Source organism: Salvelinus namaycush, chromosome 27, assembly GCF_016432855.1.
Source record: "Salvelinus namaycush isolate Seneca chromosome 27, SaNama_1.0, whole genome shotgun sequence".
NCBI lineage: Eukaryota > Metazoa > Chordata > Actinopteri > Salmoniformes > Salmonidae > Salvelinus > Salvelinus namaycush.
This window is the reverse complement of record NC_052333.1, coordinates 19,522,591-19,549,969: the sequence shown is the minus strand read 5'-3', so window position 1 is coordinate 19,549,969 and position 27,379 is coordinate 19,522,591. Positions and strand designations below refer to the sequence as shown.

Genomic DNA, 27,379 nt, shown 5'->3' with positions numbered 1-27,379 from the left:
AATGCCTACACTCAAATTCAGTCTGTGGCAATACATGAAACAGTAGATACCAGCTTACCTAAAAATGTGATAAAATGCTATGAAATACAGGAACCCTGCTGGATGAGAGATTTCGCAAATAGCAACGTGCACAAAGTCCATCTCAAACTATGACTGCAGAGCATGAAGGAAATCAACAGTTGGTTCTTCCCTTAGCCTAGCTATAATAGCCTAAGACTAAATGAACTAGTAGCCTAGTGAACCTAAACAGTCACAGAAATGCATTTACTCAACCTTTAGAGACTAGCCTACAATATTGACAGTATTGTAGGCTAATAGAAGGCAAACAAACTAAACCAGGAAATGTGGCTCATTAAAAGACAACTAAAAACTCACGTACAGTTGAAGTCGGAAGTTTACATACACTTAGGTTGGAGTCATTAAAACTCGTTTTTAAACCACTCCACAAATATCTTGTTAACAAACTATAGTTTTGGCAAGTCGGTAATTTTTTCAACAATTGTTTACAGACAGATTATTTCAGTGTATCACAATTCCAGTGGGTCAGAAGTTTATATACATTAAGTTGACTGTGCCTTTAACTTCACTAGGGTAGGGGGCAGCATTCGGAATTTTGGATGAAAAGCGTGCCCAAATTAAACTGCCTGCTACGCAGGCCCAGAAGCTAGGATATGCAAATAATTAGTCTATTTGGATAGAAAACTCTAAAGTTTCCAAAACAGTTAAAATAATGTCTGTGAGTATAACAGAACTGATATGGCAGGCGAAAACCTGAGGAAAATCCAACCAGGAAGTACTATTATTTTGAAAGGCTGTTTTTCCATTGAAAGCCTATCCACCATACAAAGACTTAGGACCCAGTTCACGATATCTATGGCTCCCTCTACATGTGGCCAGTCTTTAGGCATTGTTTCAGGCTTTAACTCTGAAAAATTAGGGAGATACAGCACTTTCAATGAGAGGACAGTGGAAATTTCCAGCTATGAGTCCTGCGGGTGATCGGGAACACGCCTTTCTTGTTTCTCCTTTTCTATTGACGAAGCTTTTGTCCGGTTGAAATATTATTTATGACAAAAACAACCTGAGAATTTATTTTAAACATCGTTTGACATGTTTCTACGAACTTTTATTCGTAGAAATAATATATTTTTTAAACTTTTCATCTGGACTTGTGCATTCGGATTACTGGACTAAACGCGAGAACAAAAATTTGGTTTTTGGTAATAAGAGGAACAAAATGAACATTTGTCTAACATGGAGACCTGGGAGTGGCACCAGATGAAGATAATCAAAGGTAAGTGATTCATTTTAATGCTATGTCTGACTTGTGTCACCTTTCCTTGGTTGGAAAATGGCTGTATGGTTTTCTGTGACTAGGCGCTGACCTTACATAATCGTTTGGTGTGCTTTTGCCGTAAAGCCTATTTGAAATCGGACACTGTGGTTGGATTTACAAGACGTTTATCTTTAAAATGGTGTATAATACTTGTATGTTTGAGGAATTTTAATGATGGGATTTCTGTTGTTTTGAATTTGGTGGCCTGCAATTTAACTGGCTGTTGTCGAGGTGTCACACATACATATAGAGAGGTTAAACAGCTTGGGAAATTCCAGAAAATGATGTCATGGCTTTAGAAGCTTCTGATAGGCTAATTGACATCATTTGAGTCGATTGGAGGTGTACCTGTGGATGTATTTGAAGGCCTACCTTCAAACTCAGTGCCTCTTTGCTTGACATCAGGGGGAAATCAAAAGAAATCAGCCAAGACCTCAGAAAAAAAATTGGAGACCTCCACAACTCTGGTTCATCCTTGGGAGCAATTTCCAAACGCCTGAAGGTACCACGTTCATCTGTACAAACAATAGTACGCAAGTATAAACACCATGGGACCACGCAGCCGTCATAGTTGAACGTACTTAGGTGCGAAAAGTGCAAATCAATCCCAGAACAACAGCAAAGGACCTTGTGAAGATGCTGGAGGAAACAGGTACAAAAGTATCTATATCCACAGTAAAACGAGTTCTATATCGACATAACCTGAAAGGCCGATCAGCAAGGAAGAAGCCACTGCTCCAAAACCGCCATACTACAGTTTGCAACTGCACACGGGGACAAAGATCATACTTTTTGGAGAAATGTGCTCTGGTCTGATGAAACAACAATAGAACTGTTTGGCCATAATGACCATCGTTATTCATGAGGATGGAAAATGATGTGGATATATTGAAACAACATCTGAAGACATCAGTCAGGAAGTTAAAGCTTGGTCGCAAATGAGTCTTCAAAATGGACAATGACCCCAACAATACCTCCAAAGTTGTGGCAAAATGGCTTAAGGACAACAAAGTCAAGGTATTGGAGTGGCCATGACAAAGCCCTGACCTCAATCCCATAGAAAATTTGTGGGCAGAACTCAAAAAGCTTGTGCGAGCAAGGAGGCCTACAAACCTGACTCATTTACACCAGCTCTGTCAGGAGGAAATGGGACAAAATTCACCCAGCTTATTGTGGGAAGCTTGTGGAAGGCTACCCGAAACGTTTGACCCAAGTTAAACAATTTAAAGGCAATGCTACCAAATACTAATTGAGTGTGTGAACTTCTGACCCACTGGGAATGTGAAAGAAATAAAAGCTGGAATAAATCACTCTCTCTACTACTGTGACATTTCACATTCTTAAAATGAAATGGTGTTCCTAACTGACCTAAGAAAAACTGAGTTTAAATGTATTTTAGCTAAGGTGCATGTAAACTTCCGACTTCAACTGTAGCCTGAGTGGAACTATGTGAATAAACCTATTCAAGCTCAATATAATATTCACTCAATTGCTCGTTTATTAGGTACACAACCCTGTTCACTAAAATTATTTGCACCTACAGACAGTGAGTCACCACGGCCACCGTGGCTTGCTATATAAAGCAGGCAGACAGGCATCGAGGCATTCAGTTACTGTTTGATTGAACGTTAGAATGGGCAAAACAAGTGACCTAAGCAACTTTGAGCATGGTATGATCATTGGTGCCAGGCGCGCCAGTTCCAGTATCTCAGAAATGACCAGCCCCCTGGGCTTTCCAAGCACGCCAATGTCTAGGGTTTACTGAGAATGGTGCAACAAACAAAAAACATCCAGTCAGCGGCAGTCCTGTGGGCGCAAACAGTTTTTTGATGAGAGGTCGAAAGAGAATGGCAAGAATCGTACAAGCTAACAGGCGGGCCACAAACAGGCAAATAACGGCGCAATACAACAGTGGTGTGCAGAACGGCATCTCGGAACGCACTACTCATCGATCCTTGTCACGGTCGGGCTATTGCAGCAGACGACCACACCGGGTTCCACTCCTATCAGCTCAAAACAATAAGCTGCTCCAGTGGGCACGCAATAAATCAACATTAGACAACTGATGAGTGGAAAAACAATGCCTGGTCTGATGAATCCCAGTTCCTGTTGCGTCATGCTGATGGTAGAGTCAGGATTTGGCACACATTAGGTCCCTTGATACCAATCGAGTAATGTTTCTATTCCCCGAATGCTTCAGGCTGTTCTGCAAGAAAATGGGGGGTCCCACCTGAAACTAAATGGGTGTACTTAATAAACTGGCTACTGAGTGTATATGAGTAATAATAATGGCCATTGAGCAGATGCTTTTATCCAAAAAGACTTAGTCATGTGTGCATCCTTTTTAATTTATTTTACGTATGGGTGGTCACGCTACCCTGGCGTTTCAAGTGACATGCTCTACCAACTGAGATACAAAGGTCCATCATAACCAATGAATGATCTACAGACTAGTTGGCTGTGGGACTGTGCAGTTTGTTGACACATTCCTAAACCGTTCAGTTACAGGTGTCACAATTCTTGGAACGATAGTTCAAACCTGTCAATGTTTCAAACAGTGCTGTTTTGAATACAGAGTGTAACCTATAAATGTAGCCAACTGTTTACTGCTCTGAATGAAGTAGTCAGTGTGTGAAGGTATACAGTGAATGACATTGACTAAAAAATAAAAAAGATTGAGTGTGTGCTTGAGTGTGCGTCTTTTCAAATCTGACACTACTCGATTCAAAAACCTATTTGCCTCTGTTGAGCCACAGTGCAGAACACAGTAGCTCCCTCTAGAGGTGGAACCAGGTAAATACAAGAAACTGAGCCCTCAAGAGGAAATGACAGGTAGGAATGTTAGGAATGTGAGGCTATAAATCAGCTTTTGATAAAACGTCCTAATCTGGCCCACTACACTGGGAACCATAGCTGGCTGTCAGCTGGTCTTTACCTTGATCCATACCGGTCTTATTGACTATTATCAAAGAAATCAGAATCTGTGATAACGAAAACACTTATTTGTTTGGGCTGAATAAAAATAGGCTAGTGCATGACTCACAATAAAAATTCCATAATAATGATGAATCATCAAGTCACACACACAATACAGGAGTCAAGGGCAAGAGATTATTCTTATTATTTACATGACTATACAAATAGATTGAATTACTGCCACTGACTATGTCACTCCAGTCACTGCCAAAACCACCACCATTGATATAAAAGGCCCCATCAGAGCCCTGTACAGCTCTGGGCACTATGATGGGGAAGGAATCAGTCCGGTTTAAACATCTCAGTTAAAAACAGTTTAAGAGACCTTGAGGAAATCAAATCAGTGAGGTGTATTTATACTGAGCTGGTCCACTAGGCCAGCCAGGGTCAGAAAGCCAGTCAGGGTCAGAGTTGAGTAGATCTGGCCTTCTATTCTGTCCTAGCTGGTGACTGTGTGTCTGTTCCTCTAAGCCTAATAGAGTGGCAGGTAGCCTAGTGGTTAGAGCGTTGGGCTAGTAACCCAAAAGTCGCTGGTTCGAATACCCGAGCTGACAAGGTGGAAATCCGTCGACATGCCCTTGAACAAGTCACTTAAGCCCAATTTGCTCCAGGGGCGCCGTAGTGCTTTGGCTGACCCTGTAAAACAACACATTTCACTGCAACTGTAAATCAACACATTTCACTGCATTGTGATAACATATTTATTTGTTTTTGTGTATTGGTCAACCAGGACACTGCCCTGACCTGTCCAGAACTGCACCAGACCAGCCCCCACGTCTTTCACTGCCTTGCTTAGGAAAACCAGGGGAGGCCACACATACAGCACCTATCAAAATATCTCAGCCAGCTTAACGTACAAACAAACACACCACTCCCCAATTCAGTTATCAAGTTTAGTCTTTTAGACTCTGCTTGATAAAACTGCCTCAAACAACTTTGACATTGTTCACCAGTTTCAAAACACATTTTTAAAAACAATTCAACACAAGAACAGAACAGAGAAATCACAAACAGAAAAAGCATTTTACTCACATTGTACAGCCATTGCTAGGCCTTTCAGAGATCAATAAACAGACAATACAACCAACGATAGAACACAACAGATCGGTCTGCGATAGGTCAGGGAGACAATAACGAGACAGTATCAAGTACAGTCTCCTCTTCCATGGACTCACATGGAGGTCCTTCCGCAGTTGAAACTAGAGACTACAGCCACGGCCGTGTGGGGCAGGTAAAAACACTGAGCTGCTTCCTAACCTTCACAGGTGTGTCCTTTGCTGGGAGAAAGGCCCTGCCAGAGAGCTCCTGTCAACAGAGCCATGCGTCACGCTGCACCCAACCCCTAATGGATAGGACAGGCTAGTATCGCTTACCCAGCACAGCCAACTTCGCACTTTATACTGTTAGTGTTGACTCCCCACTTTCGGCTTTCCTGATACCATTCCTGATTGTAATCTCCAAAGCACACCACAGTAGCATGCAACACTTATAACATCTAGCTAGGTTAGAACACTCTTGTGTGTGGGTTTTCAGATGTTTTGACTGAGGGAAAAAGCTAAGACCACTACAAACAAAATCTAACTTCCTTAGACAATAAGACCCAAGCCATTCAAACAGTAAAAGGCATGCCACACTATTACAGCTAGGCTAAATCCATTTTCATAAATCAGTAGGCTGGGATAGAATTTAGGCCTGAATTGAAATCATACTTTTCTTACCACGATTTTCCATCACAGTCCAAAGGCCAGCAGCTCCTAAGTCAGACAAAAGAGGAAGAAGCAGAGCAAATGAGGAAGTAGAACTACTAGATTAAAATATGCACAGACAAAAAAACGACATAGCCTAATTAGACATTTGTTTGACCTAGCCACCCTCATCCTGCATGACTGTGTCTCAGTGGAGACTATCAACAGAGGTCCTTATAACTCAGAAGAGCGTTTGTGTAAAAAGAGTAATTCACACCACATCAGATCATCTTTCCAGCAGGCAGAGCATTCAGTCTGTAAGAGGGGGAGGAGAGGAGCCACAGAGTAGTAAAGTGGTGCTTACCTCTCATCTCCTTAACAGACACCAGACAGGCCGCAAAGCCAGGAAGACGCAGTTTAGTTACTCTAAAATGAATAACTTTATTCAAAATGGTTTGAGTCTAATATACAATACCAGTCAAAAGTTTGGACACACCTACTCATTCAAGGGTTTCTGTATTTTTACTATTTTCTACATAGTAAAGTTTCTTCAAAGTAGCCACCCTTTGCCTTGACAGCTAAGCACATTCTTGGCATTCTCTCAACCAGCTTCATGAGGTAGTCACCTGGAGTGCATTTCAATTAACAGGTGTGCTTTGTTAAAAGTTCATTTGTGGAATTTATTTCCTTCTTAATGCGTTTGAGCCAATAAGTTGTGTAGTGACAAGGTATGGGTGGTATACAGAAGGTAGTAGAGGTCGACCGATTAAATCGGAATGGCCGATTAAATCGGGGCCGATTTCAAGTTTTCATAACAATCGGAAATCGGTATTTTTGGGCGCCGATTTGCCGATCTTTGGATTTTATTTTTGATTTTATTTTTACACCTTTATTTAATCTTTATTTAACTAGGCAAGTCAGTTAAGAACACATTCTTATTTTCAATGACGGCCTAGGATCGTTCTGCCTCTTTCAGGGGCAGAACGACAGATTTTTAACCTTGTCAGCTCGGGGGATCCAATCTTGCAACCTTACAGTTAACTAGTCCAATGCTCTAACACCTGATTACATTGCACTCCACGAGGAGCCTGCCTGTTAGCGAATGCAGCAAGCTAAGGTAAGTTGTTAGCTAGCATTAAACTTATCTTATAAAAAAAACAATCAATCAATGACTGTCATTGCTCCAATGTGTACTTAACCATAAACATCAATGCCTTTCTTAAAATCAATACACAAGTATATTTTTAAACCTGCATATTTAGCTACAAGAAATCCAGGTTAGCAGGCAATATTAACCAGGTGAAATTGTGTCATTTCTCTTGCGTTCATTGCACGCAGAGTCAGGGTATATGCAACAGTTTGGGCCGCCTGGCTCTTTGCGAACTAATTTGCCAGAATTTTACGTAATTATGACAACATTGAAGGTTGTGCAATGTAACAGGAATATTTAGACTCATGGATGCCACCCGTTGGATAAAATACGGAACAGAATAAACGTTTTGTTTGAGGTGATAGTTTCCGGATTAGTCAAAGGTATATGGTTTAGAGAGAAATAGTCGACGCGTTATAATTCATGTAATAACTTGCGGCTGAATTTGAAAGGGGTTCCTTCGTTATTTTACCGTTCATGTCTTCCATAGAGAATGTCTTGATCTACTTCAAATAAGGTCTGTGTTTCGTGCAGGCTTACACTGCCTAGGCGTTTTGATACCCGTGTAAATCTCACTAGGATAAGGTAACGTTTGTCAACATATTTTCATAAATCCACTCTACAATTTTTATCTTCGCTTATATTTAGCCAATATTGATCAGAGTTACCTTGACCTATGGATATCTACACAGTTAAAATTGGCACGGTGGTGTAAGCCTACACGAAACACAGACCTTATTTTAAGTGAATCTAAAAATATCCTATGGAATAAATGAAGGAACCGCTTTTCAGATTTTGCTAGGTGTCATGGGAATTATGACTCGCACTTTGGTCGTCAATTCTTACCACGCCCATTATTAAAATAGGATTTCCTGCATATAGAAATTACAGTTTGTTTTCAACATTCATCACAGGTAATTTAAACTCTATTTTTATTCAAACAGTTGAGAGTATTTGTCACTTAAAATAAGTGTTCATTGTTCATTCAGTCTTATTGCAATTGTCATTATTACAAAAATGTGTGTGTACGATATATATATATATTTTTTTTTTTATATATATTTTTTTTATAAAACCGGCCTGATTAATCGGTATCGGCTTTTTTTGTCCTCCAATAATCGGTATCGGCATTGAAAAATCATAATCGGTCGACCTCTAGAAGGTAGCCCTATTTGGAAAAAGACCACGTCCATATTATGGCAAGAACAGCTCAAATAAGCAAAGGAACAGTCAATCATTACTTTAAGACATGAAGGTCAGTCAATCCAGAATCCTTTCAAAAACTTCGAAAGTTTCTTCAAGTGCAGTCAAAAACAATCAAGTGCTATGATGAAACTGTCTCTCATGAGGACCGCCACAGGAAAGGAAGACCCAGCGTTACCTCTGCTACAGAGGATAAGTTCATTCGAGTTACCAGCCTCAGAAATTGCAGCCCAAATAAAACCTTCAGAGTTCAAGTAACAGACATCTCAACATCAACTGTTCAGAGGAGACTGTGTGAATCAGCCCTTCATGATCGAATTGCTGCAAAGAAACCACTACTACATGTACATTTACATTTAAGTCATTTAGCAGACGCTCTTATCCAGAGCGACTTACAAATTGGGCCAAGAAACACAAGCAATGGACATTAGATCCAAATTTGGGATTTTTGGTTCCTACCACCGTGTCTTTGTGAGAAGCAGAGTAGGTGAATGCATGATCTCCGCATGCGTGGTTACCACCGTGAAGCATGGAGGTGGTGTGATTTGTGGGGGTGCTTTCCTGGTGACACTGTCAGTGATTTATTTAGAATTCAAGGCACACTTAACCAGCATGGCTACCAGCATGGCTACCACAGCATTCTGTAGCGATACGGCATCCCATCTGGTTTGCGTTTACTGGGACTATTATTTATTTTTCAACAGGACAATGACCCAACACCTCCAGGCTGTGTAAGGGTTATTTGACAAAAGAAAGAGAGTGATGGAATGCTGCATCAGATAACCTGGCCTCCCAACAGTCACCTGACCTCAACCCAATTGAGAAGGTTTGGGATGAGTTGGACCGCAGAGTGAAGGAAAAGCAGTCAACATGTGCTCAGCATATGTGGGAACCCCATCAAAACTGTTGGAAAATCATTCCAGGTGAAGCTGGTTGAGAGAATGCCAAGTGTGGAAAGCTGTCGTCAAAGCAAAGGGTGTCTACTTTGAAGCATCTCAAATATAAAACAAATTTGATTTGTTTAACACTGTTGGTTACTACATGATTCCATGTGTTATTTAAAAGTTGTCTTCAATATTATTCTACAATGTAGAAAAGAGTAAAAATAAATAAAACACCTTGAATGAGTAGGTTAGAAATCAATCTCTCACCTTCCCTAGCAGTCCCTAGTTATTAACATGGCCCTTGATCCTCAGTTAGGTTGGTTGCACTGCCTGCTGTGGTGCTCACTGTGTTATGGACTCTGGTCACACACAAGACAGGAGGAAATCGATGTTGAGCTTTCCACTCGACACAGAAACACACCTCAGATTAAAATGTAGGACTCTGGGCACATGGGATAGTAGCAAATCAATGTAGTGTTCCACAAGCTTGTCCAGACTCAGATTGATCATTTACACTGAGCCAGAGAGCAGATGGAAGTGGATGCCTTCTAAACAGACTAGCTTGAGCCAGCAGCTGTGACATAATTGTGCATTAATCAGCCTAGCCATGAGTCAGACAGGTGAAGCTCGGCCAAGTCAAAACTAATGTCATTACACTGGCAAAATGTAAACACCTGTCGCTATCAAGCAATTACTTTCTGTCTGAGCCAGATCTGAAGTTTGTGGTCATATGAAAGAGACCCAGGTGATGGAGGAACGAACCAGTGTCATGTGAATGTCTGTGTGGGTTTTAAACTAAAATGTTGATAACCCAGTCAAAAGCAGTCTGCTGACTTTTTGATGTGCTCCAGGCAAGCTTTAAGTGAACAGTTCCAAGCAGGGTTGCATCACAGGTCCTCAATGTGTGTTAGCCAATTACAACCACAGTACAATCAATTACAACCAGCTGATTTACAACCACAGTACAATCAATTACAACCAGCTGATTTACAACCACAGTACAATCAATTACAGCCACAGTACCAGCTGCACAGCTTCTGGTTATTAACAACAACATGTGTGGAGGCAATATCACGTAGGGTTTCTTTTAGGGTTGACCCCATTTAGTCGACTTGTCGATTGTTTGGTCGACCAAGATTTCTTTAGTCGAGCAGTCAGTCGCAAATGTTTTACATTTTTATGGTGCAAAAGACACCGGTCGAGATTCGCACCTGTCTGGGTGAACTAATCCATTGCGGAGGCCGTAGGGATGGCACAGTCCTACAGTGGCATGTGCTACTGAAATTGTATCTGGTTATATTAAAAGGTGTAAAACTAATACAAATAATAGTTGATAACAAATGCGCATTCCCCCGCGTTGGATAGCGGTCACTGTCCGCAGTTCTGAAACATCACTGCGCTGTTAAATTGCGCCTTTTCCTAGACCATGTTACCAAGTGTATAGTAGCAAAGTTAAGCATATTGGTGTTGAGAACAATGTGGAGGCGGCAGCAACGGAGTGAGGATACGAGAAAGACAATTAAGGCCAGAGCTGGCAGTTAAGTGAGGAAGCCAACTTAATTAAATCTATAAATCACTAGCCTAACTTTGTAAATGATCCATAAATATCTGCAGAAATAAGACAGATCCTGCCTCTTGCCTGTTTGAGTGTTTGTTTAATACTACCGATTCCGTGAGCTCCAAGCCTCATGCTACCACAACATGTCAGATAAAGCAATTAAACAAATTCATCTGTTTTTAAACTTTGCTATGCTGTAATAAAGGCGTTAAATCAGCCTCTCCGGTATAACCTAATGTGTTCGGTGTTGATTACACGGTTCCAAATGGTCAGAAAAATATTGTAATCTAACAGCACCCTTTTGTCACACAATACGCACGCAGATCTTGCTCCTATACCCTCCTTTTTCTTGATCTCATTGTTATTATTACAATTATGACCATCATCATTTTAACAATAAATAATGTCATTATCATTATTAGGCTTAGTATAGCAGCATTGTATAACCACCATCGAGCTGTAGGCCTAAGAGCCCATCCTGTTGAGCTGTCTTAATACCGTAACTTACCGAGGACTATATGTCAATATATAGGTTACTGTACCAATCAATCATTAATTTGTTCATGTTCACAGCATATGAGTCATTCATGATTCGAAATGCAATCAAGCATTTTAGTTTTAAAATGAAATCGAGAGCCTTGAGTAATTAGCCTAAACAATAAATCTGTTCCATGTCAGCAATTGCATTCACGTACGCATTCGGCTGTTCTAGTCTTTGCTATAACAAAGGCTTTACAAAAAAAGTATGGTTATAATATATTTATTGTTTACACTGTTCCAAATGGTCAGAAGAAAATGTATATTGTATTGTAACAGCACCTGTTTGGCACACAGAGCTTCTTACGTTCCTTTATGTTGATCTCCAGTAGTTCAGTCAAACTTCATCCACTCATCTGACTTTCCCTCCTGAGCAACTAGTAAACATTCCCCTTTTAGAGGTTATTTTTCACGTCCTCTGCATCCATTTTGCTGACATGTGTTACAGTGTTCGGAGTTTCTTATAAACAACTTATTGATGCGATTATGATAGGCATAGGTAAGTCCCCATTGGTCACGTGCATGTGATGGATACATGTGTCAGGTGAAGAGAGCAGGGGTTGAATAGGGAATGTTTTTTGCACTAGCCAGGTTTCCATCAAACATTTTTATGTGAGTGAAGTATGAAATCATACATTTTTCGCTCAACTTTCCAAATGTCCACAAAACTAAATACAAGGTGGGTTTGTTTTGTGTCGTGCCAATACCAGTGTGGTTTCTCTTTGCTTATTTGACCGGTTCTTGCCATAATATGGACTTGGTCTTTTACCAAATAGGGCTGTTCTGTATACCAACCCTACCTCGTTACAACACAACTGATTGGCTCAAACGCATTAAGGAAAGAAAGAAATTCCACAAATTAACTTTAAACAAGGCACACCTTTTAATTGAAATGCATTCCAGGTGACTACCTCATGAAGCTGGTTGAGAGAATGCCAAGTGTGTGGAAAGCTGTCATCAAGGCAAAGAGTGGCTACTTTGAGGAATGTCAAATATAAAATATATTTTGATTTGTTAAACACTTATTTGGTTACTACATGATTCCATATGTGTTATTTCATAGTTTTTATGTCTTCACTATTATTTTACAATGTAGAAAATAGTAAAAATAAAGAAAAGCCCTTGAATGAGTAGGTGTGTCCAAACTTTTGACTGACACTGTACACGGGTAAAAAAGTTCCACCAAACGACTGGTCAAAGAACAGATGACTCAGTCAACAAATATACATTCTTTCCTTTGGGACAGACCTAGTTTCTTTACTACTAAGCTATAACCTACTACATGACACAAACTATGTTTAAGCAAAACACCAGTTAGTTATTTTCTATTCTGGACAATGGGACGAGACAAGCGCAGCCAGTGACTTATTGTATTAAATGGAAGCCTACTGTCTGTATATGTGGCCCGCAGGAACAATCACCTCTTCAAGCGTTCAGGTACCTTTCCTGTAATCACAGCTTTAGTGGTTATCCAGGGAGGCTCAGAGCTGCTCTTTGAACTGAGAGAGAGACAGTCAGTGGGAGTGTTTGTTCGTTAAGGCAGACGCACCCAGACCCAGGGCTGAATCAGGATCTGACAAAGTTGATCACCACAAAGGGCCGATCGCTACTGAGTTGAACGGTCACCGCAGCAATAAAGAATTCTGTGGTCGCCTAGCTTGTGATTTGATTGGCCTATCGTTGCAGAAAATGGGCGGGCGGTTATTGGTAAGTACAGTATCGACCCTTTGCTGCACTTTGGAATGTAGTAGTCCCTGACCGAAGTCCACTGACCAAAACAAACAATCCCTCCCTGCTACTCATGTGACCAACCTGAGCAGAAAAAAGGGCTGCGTTCATCTTGTTGTGAAACGTCAATGTTGTGAAACGTCCAGGTAGAAATATGTCACGTAGAACAAACATGCCTCCCTGAACTGTAGAATAAGGCTCCATTTATGCCATTTCTATCTGCAACTTCCCTCAACATTCACCTTGTGAAAATGGCCCAGAGCTCAAACAGGAAGTAAAATATTTGACCTACATATCAATCAGAAGGTAACACCCCTGGCAATGTGCCCAGTGAGCATGACTGGGGCCGACAGCTAGGTAACTTACTCACTTCAGAAGACCATAGGCCTTGTAACGTCCCCGGACAGTAGTAGTGTCTGGGATTCCTGACTTCTGTGGACTTGAATTATTCCTATAAAAAGAGAGAAAACAAAGTCAGTAAATGTTAAATAAAACAACAGCCTGACAGACTGTAGAGGTGTGACTACTACTGCAGATGTGTAGAGTGCTGTACTTTACTACAGAGTGCTGACAATGCAGCATGTATGTGCTCTGGTACCACAGATCAATATCTCCGCCAAGGACAGGGACGGTCACTAGGGACGAATACATCCAGACACATGACCAGGGCTGTGACGGTCTTGGAATTTAAGGTTACGGTAATTGGCCAGACCAATGTACACTGACATAACCATACCATTGATTGGCGCATAGACTCAAAAGAAACACGTGGCTTTTCTCTGCAACTTCACTATTACCAGTACAGTTTGTTATTATCAGTAGCATTTCGTTATTTTTATTATTCACGTTATTACTTTATTAATCTAGTATATAAATTATGAAATGTCAGATTGGAGAAGAATTCCCCCCAAAAATACTGATGCCGATTGACGCACTAAACCATTATCATCAAGTCTAACGCGTGTTTCTCTCCACTTTTCTGAACAAATCGCATAACGTCACCAACGCTGCTGAGGTTATTTTCTGCTGCAATATGTTGGTCAAAGAGGCCAGAAAACACAGTAATGACAAAAATCATATACTACTGGAAAAATAATATGCTGCTGAAAATAGCATGTAGGCTATGCATCCTACAGGATGAATCATGAAAGGCACTTGGCTACGTTTCATTCTGTTGCACCCCATTTAATAAGAGAGGAAGCGCAAAACCTGCACCGGTCATTAACAAGATCGCTTTTTTCTTCTGATTAAAGACATGAAGTCCAGGCAGGCTGGTCCATTTCAGGAAACTTTCTGAATGGACATAGAGAATTAGTGAACTCATACAAACACACACCCACCTAAAAGGACCGGTCAATCAAAGCTGCCTACAGCGCATCTCACTCAGACACATAAGCAATTCACATTTGTCCTTTACCAAAAACATTAAAAAAATAAAAACCTTGCCTTAGCTTCAAATCCTTTCAGTAGGATATCAGAAAATTGTCTACATTATAGGATACTGCTAAATCAATGCAGCCTATTATATAAATTGGTGAGGAAGTATTAAAGGGGATATAGAGACAGCTGTGACAGGCATGAAGACAAAATTGACAACCATTAGAAAACAGAAACACATGCACGCAGCCTGCCCACAGCCTAATGATCAGCCTGCCCACAGCCTAATGATCAGCCTGCCCACAGCCTAATGATCAGCCTGCCCACAGCCTAATGATCAGATGTTGATCCATTTTAGGAAAACAATGGGTGGTTATGTTGACATTACATTTCCATTTGAGTGGCTTATCTAAATATGTGCAACACACTTATTGATAAGGGTAAACGCCGGCAGATATTTTTCTCTGTCAGGGTTGTCTATAGCACAGGTGGTCCAGGCCTTGCAGGCCTAAAAGATATAGGCTAATATATAGGCTATACAAATGATGCATTCATATATTAACTTCTAACTTACACATCTTTCTGTCTTCTTCACTGCTCCAGTCCTGCGCAAATCACACATCTCCGCTGCCAATTCCACTGCTCCCTCTCTCTCCCCTCCCGCTCGCCCCCTCCCGCTCGCTCTTGAACGAGTAGCTTATATATAGACAATGAGCAGCAATATAGTTTGAAACTTATTTCAAGCTTTTTTTTATTTTTTACTAATAGGCCTAGGCCTATTTGAGGAGAGAAGCATCGATCGAACCTCTTGCATTGGCAATGAACTTGTGGGGAAGTTTAAATGGTGAGAGCGACGTGTAGCCTAGCACTGGGGTAATGCGACCACATTGGCTAAATTGATACCTTGCTTCACTGATGCAATGCAAATGGAAAAAATTAAATAAAACAGGCAGAGAAATTAATGAAATTCACACAACGAACCCACAGACCTGTCAGTGGCAGTGTCTCAGATCATTTTTATTGGCCAACTTATTTTCGCATGTGAAAAGACGCAAAAACCTAACCTGTTCCGAATAAATAATTGACAGACTGTGGCAGGACGATATTTCACAATTGGTGTGAACGGGGTAATAAACAAGAAGTGCTTGTATGGTTTTTTTCTTCCTAATTATACGGACGAAAATTACAGACTTGGTGAGAAAGGGCCTTCCAAGATTAAATCATAAGAGGAGTGTTCGATTATTAAAGAGATAATACAGAGAGAATCAGCGAACTCACACGCACACTCCCGTAAAAGGACCCGTCAATCAAAGCCACCAGCGTATGTCGGACAAAAGAGCAAATATTTCTAATTTCCTTAAAGGTATTAAAAAACCTGGCCCTACCTTAACCTACTTTCGGAAAGCCTATAAGATAATGAATTGACAAGGAAAGTATGAAGGGGAGAGAGACAGCTATGCCAGAGTATGACATTGACAATCATTAAAATAGAAACACACAACATGTCCATAGCCTATTTATCAGCGTTAGTCTATAAATTAAGGTTCCGTATCAAATGAAACCATGCCAGGTTGGAGAGGATTGGCGCCTTGTCCATTTGACACAACATTAGTGCATTATTGGCCTCATAGCCATTACAACCTTGTCGACTGCTGTTGAATTGTTAATGAAGTCAGACACATCCAACCGGTTTTTTAAAAAACAATTTATTCACTAGCAAGCAATGAAAATGTGCATTGTATTAAAAATTCACACATCCTATATGCTAGCGCTTCTACACCCACGCACAACTAGCGAATTAGCTACACGAGCATCAAACAGATGGAAAGAAAAGATGTAGACAGATGAAGTTTCCATAACTGCTTATAAACCATTAGTAAACAATCCCGCTATTAGGTGAAGTTTAACTACATGAAAATAAAGTTTATACAAAAAACGAAAAAAATGTGGGCCTATTTAAACGGCTTTGACGGTTATTTTATTTAAATGCGGTCTCCATCCATAACCGTCAGTTACACTTATTCAATTACAGTCACAGCCCTAATCATGAAAAGTGACAACACCAAAAACACACTGCTTGGACTACTGAACCTAAACACTAATTTAGCCGCTTCTCAGTGGCAAAATAAATAATTCATAGAACAGTCAGGCTAAGTTGTCCTGTTTCAGTTGCAGCAATCTCACGCCTGGTCAGCTTTGATCTGTCTAACCGGTTTGGCGACAAGTCCAGTGTTACTGTAGTGTACACAGACGCACACACACAATGTCATTCCTCTCAGCAGTAGCTGTAGCAGTGTCCGTCTGTATGCTACTCTGTACACCACTTAAATTAGCCCAACTAATCCCCACTGCTAGCCGGATCATCAGGCACTTGGTGGAACTAGACAGAGCCTGCCAAGTGTCTGCCTGGCCCTGGTTACTCTGCTTTCCCTATATTTAATGGGATAATCAGTAGGCTATTTATTTGTAGACCTACACTGAGTGGACAAAACATTAAGAACACCTGATCTTTCCATGCCATGGACTGACCAGGTGAAAGCTTTGATCCCTTATTGATGCCACTTGTTAACCTCACTAGGGTAGCGTCCCACCTCGTCAACAGCCAGTGAAACTGCAGGGCGCCAAATTCAAAACAACAGAAATCCCATAATTTAAATTCCTCAGACATAAGTATTTTACACCATTTTAAAGATACACTTGTTGTAAATCCAGCCAAAGTGTCCGATTTCAAAAAGGTTTTACTACAAAAGCACACCAAACGATTATGTTAGGTTAGAGCCAAGTCACAGAAAAAGACAGCCATTTTTCCAGCCAAAGAGAGGAGTAACAGAAAGCAGAAATAGATATAAAATGAATCACTAACCTTTGATGATCTTCATCAGATGACACTCATAGAACTTCATGTTACACAATACATGTATGTTTTGTTCGGTAAAGTTCATATTTATATCCAAAAATCTGAGTTTAGGCGGGACGCTACTGTCTCACTTGGCAAAAAGACAGAGAAAATGCAGAGAGCCAAAATCAAATTACTATAAAAATTACTATAAAAATCTAACTTTCATTAAATCACACATGAAAGATACCAAATTAAAGCTACACTGGTTGTGAATCCAGCCAACATGTCAGAATTCAAATAGGCTTTTCGGCGAAAGCAAACGATGCTATTATCTGAGTTAGCACCATTGTAAACAGAGAGAGAGAAGCATATTTCAACCCTGCAGGCGCGACACAAAACACAGAAATAAAAATATAATTCATGCCTTACCTTTGACGAGCTTGTTGTTGGCACTCCAATATGTCCCATAAATATCACAAATGGTCCTTTTGTTCGATTAATTCCGTCGATATATATCCAAAATGTCCATTTATTTGGCGCGTTTGATCCAGAAAAACACCGGTTCCAAATTGTGAAACGTGACTACAAAATATCTCAAAAGTTACCTGTAAACTTTGCCAAAATATTTCGAACTAGTTTTGTAATACAACTTCAGGTATTTTTTTTACGTAAATAATAGATCAAATTGAAGACGGGATGATCTATGTTCAATACAGGATTAAAACCAACTGTAGCTAACTTTCTGGTCATGCACTTCTAACAAACAGGACACTTCGAGTGACCCTCCTTCAAGATGGCCGTATTTCTTCATTACACAAAGGAATAACCTCAACCAATTTCTAGACTGTTGACATCCAGTGGAAGCGGTAGGAACTGCAAGAAGGTCCCTTAGAAATCTGATTTCCCAATGAAAAATCATTGAAAAGAGAGTGACCTCAAAAAAGAAAAAAAATCTGAATGGTTTGTCCTCGGGGTTTCGCCTGCTAAATAAGTTCTGTTATACTCACAGACATGATTCAAACAGTTTTAGAAACTTCAGTGTTTTCTATCTAAATATACTAATAATATGCATATCTTATCTTCTGGGGATGAGTAGCTGGCAGTTTAATTTGGGCATGCTTTTCATCCAAAATTCCGAATGCTGCCCCCTACCCAAGAGAAGTTAAATCCACTTCAAAATCAGTGTAGATGAAGGGGAAGAGACAAGTTAAAGAATGATTTTTAAGCCTTGAGACAATTGAAACATGGATAGTGTATGTGTGCCATTCAGAGGGTGAATGGGCAAGAAAAGATTAAAGTGCCTTTGAACAGGTTATGGTAGTAGGTGCCATGCACACTGGTTTGTTTGAAGAACTGCAACACAGCTGGGTTTTTCACACTCAACAGCTTCCAGTGTGTATCAAGAATGGTCCACCACCCAAAGGACATCCAGCCAACTTGACAACTGTGGGAAGCATTGGGGTCAACATGGCCAGCATCCCTGTGGAAGACTTGACAACTTTTCGAGTCCATGCCCGACGAATTGAGGCTGTTCTGAGGGCAAGGGGGAGGGGGGGCTCCATAATACACCACAACAGGTCCTGGCCTGAACACTTGAAAAAGCAACAGATAGTTACACACACACACACCCCCCTTTGTCTACCGCCATTTTACATTGCGTCAAAGGGTAAGCGAGCAGAGCAGGTGACGACCTGTCTCTGTGCTTACTGGTATTTTGTTTGCATACATGAGTGACTGTTTTAGAGTCCTCTCTTGCCTCAGGAAACCAACAAATTACACAGAAAGGAATAAAGTAACACAGAAGGCCAGATTTCCAGGTTTGGTAAGGTGATCAAGCAAGAGTATTGTATGTACTTTCACTGAAATGAAAGCACGTGTGACGGTGTGGGTGCTCCCTTGACTGTGCCAATTACATAAATACCTAGCCTACATGGGCGGCAGGTAACCTAGCGGTTAGAGCACTGGGCCAGTTAATGAAAGGACGCTAGTTTGAATCCCTAGGCAGACAAGGTTATCTGTTGATGTGCCCTTGAGCAAGGCACCTAAACATAGGTTTGCCTCAGGGACGCCGTTGATAATGCCAGACCCTGGCCGGGACCCAACTCTCCGAGGGCGTCTCAGAGGTAGTTGTAATATGCAAAAAACATTTCCAACTCACACATACGTATAATACACATTTGTGTGATAGGACAAATATAAGCACCCGCCAAATTATTAATGTATTACTTATTAGGCTATAGATTAGTAATGCATGAACTGTAGGAGGGCAATAACTGCATAAGGCTAAAAATGCCTACATAAAATGCCTTCTGGTGCTAAATCAGCTGCTCTCCACTTTAATTGTGTGATAGCTTTCAGAAATATTGTAGAGAGCGACAACCAGTGCAGCCTGTTCTGTACTCCCTGACATCTTATTAAACGGCTTGTTCCTAGAGCAGAGTAAAGCATAATGCTGGGTGGGCAACAATCACCCATTGTGTCAAGTTAATTCTGCAGCACTGGCCATGTCCACACAGAGTTGGGGGGGTAAGGCCTTGGTCTAAATTTTTCATATAGCCTACTGACAGCAGTGCAATAATCATTATAGGTCTGAAACAATAATAATAAAACACATATCATTAACTTTCCATTTCAAACAATTATTAACTAACTTAAGGATTATTATCGGGTAGCCTAGATGTGATGGATGACAGGGACTGAATTGGAAAGCGAAGAACTCGGTAATTTTCTGTTCAGAAAAATTACATTCCAATCTCTTCCCTAAAACCATGGACTTGAACCCAGACTAGACTTCCATCACCTTTTGCAGGGCAGTGTTAAAGCAGCCTATAGAAAGAAACCAAGCCTTACCTTTAAAACGACCGACAATATGATAAAACTGTAGTAAAACAATCCCTTTCTTTCATCTTCTCTCTAGAAGAACCTGACAAGTCAGACAAACCTTGAGGTATCCTATGCTACAGAGCTTTTTCCCACCTCCAGTCAGCACTGAAGGCAATGGACACTTGTTGGAACAAGCAGAAAATGAATGCAATGGAATGCCTGAGAAGTATTTGCTCCTCTACTCTATAAATTTGTGGAAACTAAACGCCCAGTGACATGATTTACATTGATACACACGCAGTCTCTTTCTGTTTCAAATCACAAGCATAATGAAACCAGAGAGATGAAACCGAACAAGGCATAGGCTTATTAAACTTGAGACTAATAATAATGCTGCTGAATGAGACATTGCTCAAGTTGCAAGTATTTGTAAAACAGTGAAACTAAATTGTAGTTCATCCAGATGGGGCTTATGAAAAAGAGCCTACCTCCAAGGGCTACGGTATGCTTCGTCCGGCAACGAGCCATTGTTTACATATGTCTTGTAGCGGAAGGTTCCGTAGCCTGGCATCCAGGATCAACCTAACCTATTCGGTTTCACAAAAAATAACGGTTTCCCGTTAACAGTGGCATATCTAATATTTCTAGGAACAATACTTACGATTCGTTGGGTTGAATGTGTCATTCGCTACCATATAAGGTTTTTATCCAGGGTCTCCCATTTTCCACCTGTGGGCTGCCATTGTAGTCCATTCTAGACCACGCAATCACACGAAACTTAGCTACCTCGTAATCTCTACAGGTGACCCTGGATAAAAATGGTGTTTAAACTCTTATTTGATAGTGAAGACAACATTCAACCCAACATTTAAGTAATTTAGCAGATACTGTAATACAGAGCAACATACTGTTAGTGCATTCACTGGTACCAACAGAGATGGTCGCCTCGCTTCAAGTTCTTAGGATACTATGCAGTCATTTGTTTTTTTTATGTATTATTTCTGACATTGTTAGCCCAGAAAATCTCAAGTCTTATTACATACAGCCGGGAAGAACTACTGGATATAAAAGCGACGTCAACTTACCAACATTAAGACCAGGAATAAGACTTTCCCGAAGCGGATCCTTTGTTCGGACCTCCACCCTGGACGTAGGATCTAATCCCAGAGGCCGACCCAAAACAACGCGGTCACCACAGGAGAGGCTGACGGAGCGGCCTACTTGTCAGACTCAGAAGGCGAGCACACCATCCACCGCTTCCGAGCATATTACTCGCCAATGTCCAATCTCTAAACAACAAGGTGGACAACAAGGTGGACGAAATTAGGGCACGAGTTGGCATCCAGAGAGACATCAGAGATTGAAACATTCTGTGTTTCACGGAAACATGGCTCACTCGGGATATGTTGTCAGAGTCGGTACTGCCACCCGGTTTCTTCACGCATCGCGCCGACAGAAACAAACATCTCTCTGGTAAGAAGGGTGGGGATGTATGCATTATGATTAGCAGCTCATGGTGAAATCATAACATACAGGAACTCAAATCCTTTTGTTCACCGGACCTAGAATTCCTTACAATCAAATGCCGACCACATTATCTACCAAGAGAATTCTCTTCGATTATAGTCACAGCTGTGTACACCCCCCAAGCAGATACCGCGATGGCCCTAAAATAACTTGACTGGACTCTATGTAAACTGGAAACCATATATCCTGAGGCTGCATTTATTGTAGCTGGGGATTTTAACAAAGCTAATCTGAGAACAAGGCTTCCTGAATTCTATCAGAATATCGAATGCGCGACACGAGCTGGTAGCATTCTGGACCATTGCTACTCTAACTTCTGCGATGCATACAAAGTCCTCCCCCGCCCTCCTTTCGGCAAATCTGACCATGACTCCATTTAGTTGCTCCCAGCCCGTGGACAGAAACTAAAACAGGAAACGTCCGTGCTCAGGTCTATCCAACGCTGGTCTGACAAATCGGATTCCCTGCTTCAAGATTGCGCCGATCACGTGGACTGGGATATGTTCCGGGTATTCTCTGACAACAACATTGACGTATACGCTGACCCGGTCAGCGAGTTTATTAGCAAGTGCATCGGTGATGTTGTACCCACTGTGACTATTAAAAACCTTCGAGTAGCTTGGATAATAAGGAGTAGCTTGGATAATTGAGTAGCTTGGATAATAAGGTGCCCAGAGTAAACTGCCTGCTACTCAGCCCCAAACGCTAGAATATGAATATAATTAGTAGATTTGGATAGAAAACACTCTGAAGTTTATAAAACTGTTTGAATGATGTCTGTGAGTATAACAGAACTCATATGGCAGGCAAAAACCTGAGAAAAAATCCAACCAGGAAGTGGGAAATTTGAGGTTTGTAATTTTTCAAGTCATTGCCTATTGAATATACAGTGTCTATGGGGTCATATTGCACGTCCTAAGGCTTCCACTAGGTGTCAACAGTCTTTAGAACCTTGTTTGAGGCTTCTACTGTGAAGGGGGAGAGAATGAGCGCTGTTTCAACCAGATGTCTGGCAGAATGCCATGAGCTCAGTCTCGCGCGCACCCATGAGAGTTAGCTGCGTTCCATTGCATTTCTAAAGACAAAGGAATTCTCGGGTTGAAACATTATTGAAGATTTATGATAAAAACATCCTAAAGATTGATTCTATACATCGTTTGACATGTTCCTACGAACTGTAATATGCCTCCTGAGTTTGGATTTGTGAACTAAAAGCGCAAACAAAAAGGTATTTGGACATAAATTATGGACTTTATCGAACAAAACAAACATTTGTGGAACTGGGATTCCTGGAAGTGCATTCTGATGAAGATCATCAAAGGTAAGTGAATTTTTATAATGACATTTCTGACTTTTGTGACACCTCTCCTTCTTTGGAAAATGGCTGTATGTTTTTCTGTGACTTGGCGCTGACCAAACATAAACGCAAGGTGTGCTTTCGCCGTAAAGAGTTTTTGAAATCTGACACAGCGGTTGCATTAAGGAGAAGTTTATCTATATTTCCATGCAAAACACTTGTATCTTTTATCATGAGTATTTCTGTAATTTGATGTTGCTCTCTGCACTTTCACCAGATGTTTGTTTGAGACAATGCATTTCTGACCATAACACACCAATTTCAAATTAGGTTTTTGGACAAAGATTAACTTTATCGAACAAAACACACATTTATTGTGTAACATGAAGTCCTGTGAGTGCCATCTGATGAAGATCAAAGGTTAGTGATTAATTTAATCGCTATTTCTGGCTTTTGTGAGGGCTATCCTTGGCTGGAAAATGGCTGTATGGTTTTCTGTGACTAGGCGCTGACCTAACATAATCGTTTCATGTGCTTTCGCCATAAAGCCTATTTGAAATCGGACACTGTGGCTGGATTTACAAAAACTTTCTTTAAAATGGTGTAAAATACTTGTATGTTTGAGGAATTTTAATTATGGGATTTCTGTTGTTTTGAATTTGGTGCCCTAGCGTTCCACATATCCCAGAGAGGTTAATCATGGCAAGGTGACTGGAAACATGACCGAATACAAACAGTGTAGCCATTCCCTCCGCAAGGCAATCAAACAAGCAAAGCGTCAGTATAGAGACAAAGTACAGTTGCAATTCAACGGCTCAAACACAAGACGTATGTGGCAGGGTCTACAGTCAATCACAGATTACAAAAAGAAAACCAGCCCCGTCGCGGACATCGACGTCTTGCTCCAAGACAAATTAAACAACCTCCTTGCTCGCATTGAGGACAACACAGTGCTACTGACATGGCCCGCTACCAAAGCCTGTGGGCTCTCCTTCACCATGGCCAACGTGAGTAAAACATTTAAACGTGTTAACCCTCGCAAGGCTGCTGGCCCAGAGGGCATCCCTAGCCACGTCCTCAGAGCATGCGCAGACCAGCTGGCTGGCGTTTACAGACATATTCAATCAATCCCTATCCCAGTCTGCTGGGCCCACATGCTTCAAGATAGCTTTCTTGGGAACAGGAACAATGGTGGCTAAGGTAACTGAACTAAATGAAATTCACTGCTCAACTGACTTCTGTTATCATGAAGTGCTTTGAGAGACAAGTCAAGGATCATATCACCTCCACCCTACCTGATACCCTAGACCCACTCCAATTTGCTTACATCCCCCACAATAAGTCCACAGATGACACAATCACCAGCACACTGCCTTATCTCATCTGGACAAGAGGTATACCTACGTAAGAATGCTGTTCATTGACTACAGCTCAGCATTTAATACCATAGTACCCTCCAAACTCATCATTAAGATCGAGACCACGGGTCTCGACCCCGCCCTGTGCAACTGGGTACTGGACTTTGACAGGCCGCCCCCAGGTGGTGAGGGTAGGAAACAACATCTCCACCCCACCGATCCTCAACACTGGGGCCCCACAAGGGTGCGTTCTCAGCCCTCTCCTGTACTCCCTGTTCACCCATGACTGCGTGGCCATGCACGCCTCAAACTCAATCATCAAGTTTGCAGACAACACTACAGTGGTAGGCTTGATTACCAACAACGATGAGATGGCCTGCAGGGAGAAGGTGAGGGCCCTCGGAGTGTGGTGTAAGGAAAATAACCTCTCACTCAAAGTCAACAAAACAAGATTTCAGGAAACAGAGGGAGCACACCCATAACCACATCAACGGGACAGTAGTGGAGAAGGTGGAAAGTTAAGTTCCTGGATGTACACATCACAGACAAACTAAAATGGTCCACACACACAGACAGCGTGGTGAAGAAGGCGCAAGAGCGCCTCTTCAACCTCAGGAGGCTGAAGAAATTTGGCTTGTCACCTAAAACACTCAAACTTTTGCAGATGCACAATCGGGAGCATCCTGTCGGGCTGTATCACCGCCTAGTACGGCAACTGCTCTGCCCACAACCGCAAGGCTCTCCAGAGGGTAGTGCGGTCTGCACAACACATCACCGGGGGCAAACTACCTGCCCTCCAGGACACCTACAGCACCCAATGTCACAGGAAGGCCAAAAAGATCATCAAGGACAACAACCACCCAAGCCACTGCCTGTTCACCCCGCTATCATCCAGAAGGCGAGGTCAGTACATGTGCATCAAAGCTGGGACCGAAAGACTGAAAAATACTTATCTCAAGGCCATCAGACTGTTAAACAGCCATCACTAACACAGAGTGGCTGCTGTCAACATACAGACTCAAATCTCTGGCCACTTTAATACATTTAATAAATGTATTTAACAAATGTATCACTATTCACTTTAAATAACACCACTTTAATAATGTCTACATATCCTACATTACTCATATCATATGTATATACTGTATTCTATACCATCTACTGCATCTTGCCTATGCCACCCAGCCATCGCTCATCCATATATTTACATATTCTTATTCATCACTTTACATTTGTGTGTATAATGTTGTCCTTGTGAATTTGTTAGATTACTTGATAGATATTACTGCACTGTCGGAACTAGAAGCACAAGCATTTCGCTACACTCGCATTAACATCTGCTAACCATGTGTATGTGACCAATAAAATTTGATAAGTGGGACAATAGTATAGGTTGATCAAGGATGCTAAGCTACGGAATCGTCCGCAACGAGCAATCTGTAAACAATGGCTTGTTACTGGACGAAGCAAGGTTACTGTATGGGTCTATCTACAGGTTTTTTTGTTGACACATAATGTCCTGAAAACAATCCAACTGATGACTGTACTAGACAAAATAGATCTAGCCTATTTAAAAATGCCTTGTTGGTACTTTTGCGTGTCTGCTGAACTGCTTTTTAGCCTATTTGATGGCATACAAATGGAAATGTAGTCTGAAATTGTGGTTAAAGTCAAGTCTACTTCAATTACCTTGAATTCTGTACACAATATTGTTGTTCTGGCACTTGGCATTGCAGGGGGCCAAACCAGCAGGGCACTGACTGTGTCTATCACCAAACAGAAATAACTCATGTGCCAACTAAATAACGTACCATCAATTTAACCAACATTTTGCCGACTAAATACTATGTCATGTAACGTTATAGTGGCACAAAAGAATAGCCAAACGTCTTATGGAATATGGGGTTGTGCACTGCACCTGACCTCCCTGGATAGCTATCTAGTTGCACTAGCTTATCAGCTAGCTAGCTGGTTAACTAAAATAGGAACATTTAATCAGACGGAATAAACATTTACTTGGAACTATAAAGTTAATGACAAAACTAGCTAGCTTATTGATACCAAACAAGTGATGTGATAAACCCTTGGACTGTGTTGTAGCTAGTCTACAAGCCAAATAGCTAACGTTAGCTTGCTCTAGGTAGCAACAGGTGGCTAGTTTTCAGAGTTCTGGCTAATTAATCACTAGTGTAGTTATATATTCGCTAACCAGTTAACAACTTTCATTAACTAACAATGAACACAATACATGTACATTCTCACTGAGACAGTTGTGTATCTTGAGAAATAAGATATAATAGCTGACGTTAGCTGCACTTACCTTTGAAATAGTCCTCCAAAAGCTGCTTCCTGCTTCGCTCGACTTTAAATCCCTTGTTAGCTGGCTACGTCGTTCAATCACACAACTGAAGCCAGACGGAACTAGCTAAACTAACCAGCTAATTTAGCTACCAATAGTGCCAAAACCTAGGTAACAACTATTATCAGGTTACTATATTCTATACATTTTCATTTGTACATAGCTACACTGCTTAGATAAATATTAGCTTGCGTAGCTAGCTAACTAACAATTTGAATACAGTGCTCAGAAATCGCTGTCGAAGGTGTACGGAGATTAGTTCGCACAGGCGCACTGAAGGTGCAAGATGAAGCGCTCCACCTTTGCAATTACGAGAAATAACACATATGGAATCATGTAGTTACCCAAAAAGTGTTAAACATGATTCCAGGTGTGTTATTTCATAGTGTTGATGTCTTCACTGTTATTCTACAATGTAGAAAATAGTAAAATTAAGAAAAACCCTTGAATGAGTGGGTGTATCCAAACGTTTGACTCGTACTGAACGTGTATTTCGGAGTGGGTTGATTAAAAGCGGAAGGCAAATTTCGGTTGAACCTTGTGTGCAATTAACCGATCATGCCATGTTAATCTTATTGTGGTATGATTGCATTGCTGAAGTTACACTAATGCTTGTTGTGCAGCTGCAGGACTATGTCAAAAATGTGAGTATGCTGATCTCTGCTGGTCATTATGTCAAATTGCAGGGTAAAGGTAAGGCCACACCTTACTTGTGCTGTCACTTACTGGATTATTTAGAAAC

The 27,379-nt window shown here is 41.1% G+C and overlaps 1 protein-coding gene across 1 annotated transcript in view; it reads right to left on the bottom strand.

The window, feature by feature from the left end:
* The window catches only part of LOC120022778 (phosphatase and actin regulator 4A-like), a 65,064-nt gene extending 38,172 nt beyond the window's left edge, over positions 1-26,892 (bottom strand). The window contains exons 1-5 of the mRNA XM_038966773.1: positions 26,599-26,892; positions 21,182-21,385; positions 20,585-20,683; positions 13,428-13,508; positions 6,022-6,066 (exon numbers count right to left, since the gene is read on the bottom strand). Coding sequence (XP_038822701.1) covers positions 6,022-6,043 — 22 coding nt within the window. The 5' untranslated portion in view covers positions 6,044-6,066; positions 13,428-13,508; positions 20,585-20,683; positions 21,182-21,385; positions 26,599-26,892. The remainder of the gene's footprint in view (positions 1-6,021; positions 6,067-13,427; positions 13,509-20,584; positions 20,684-21,181; positions 21,386-26,598) is intronic.
* Positions 26,893-27,379: the final 487 nt, after the last annotated feature.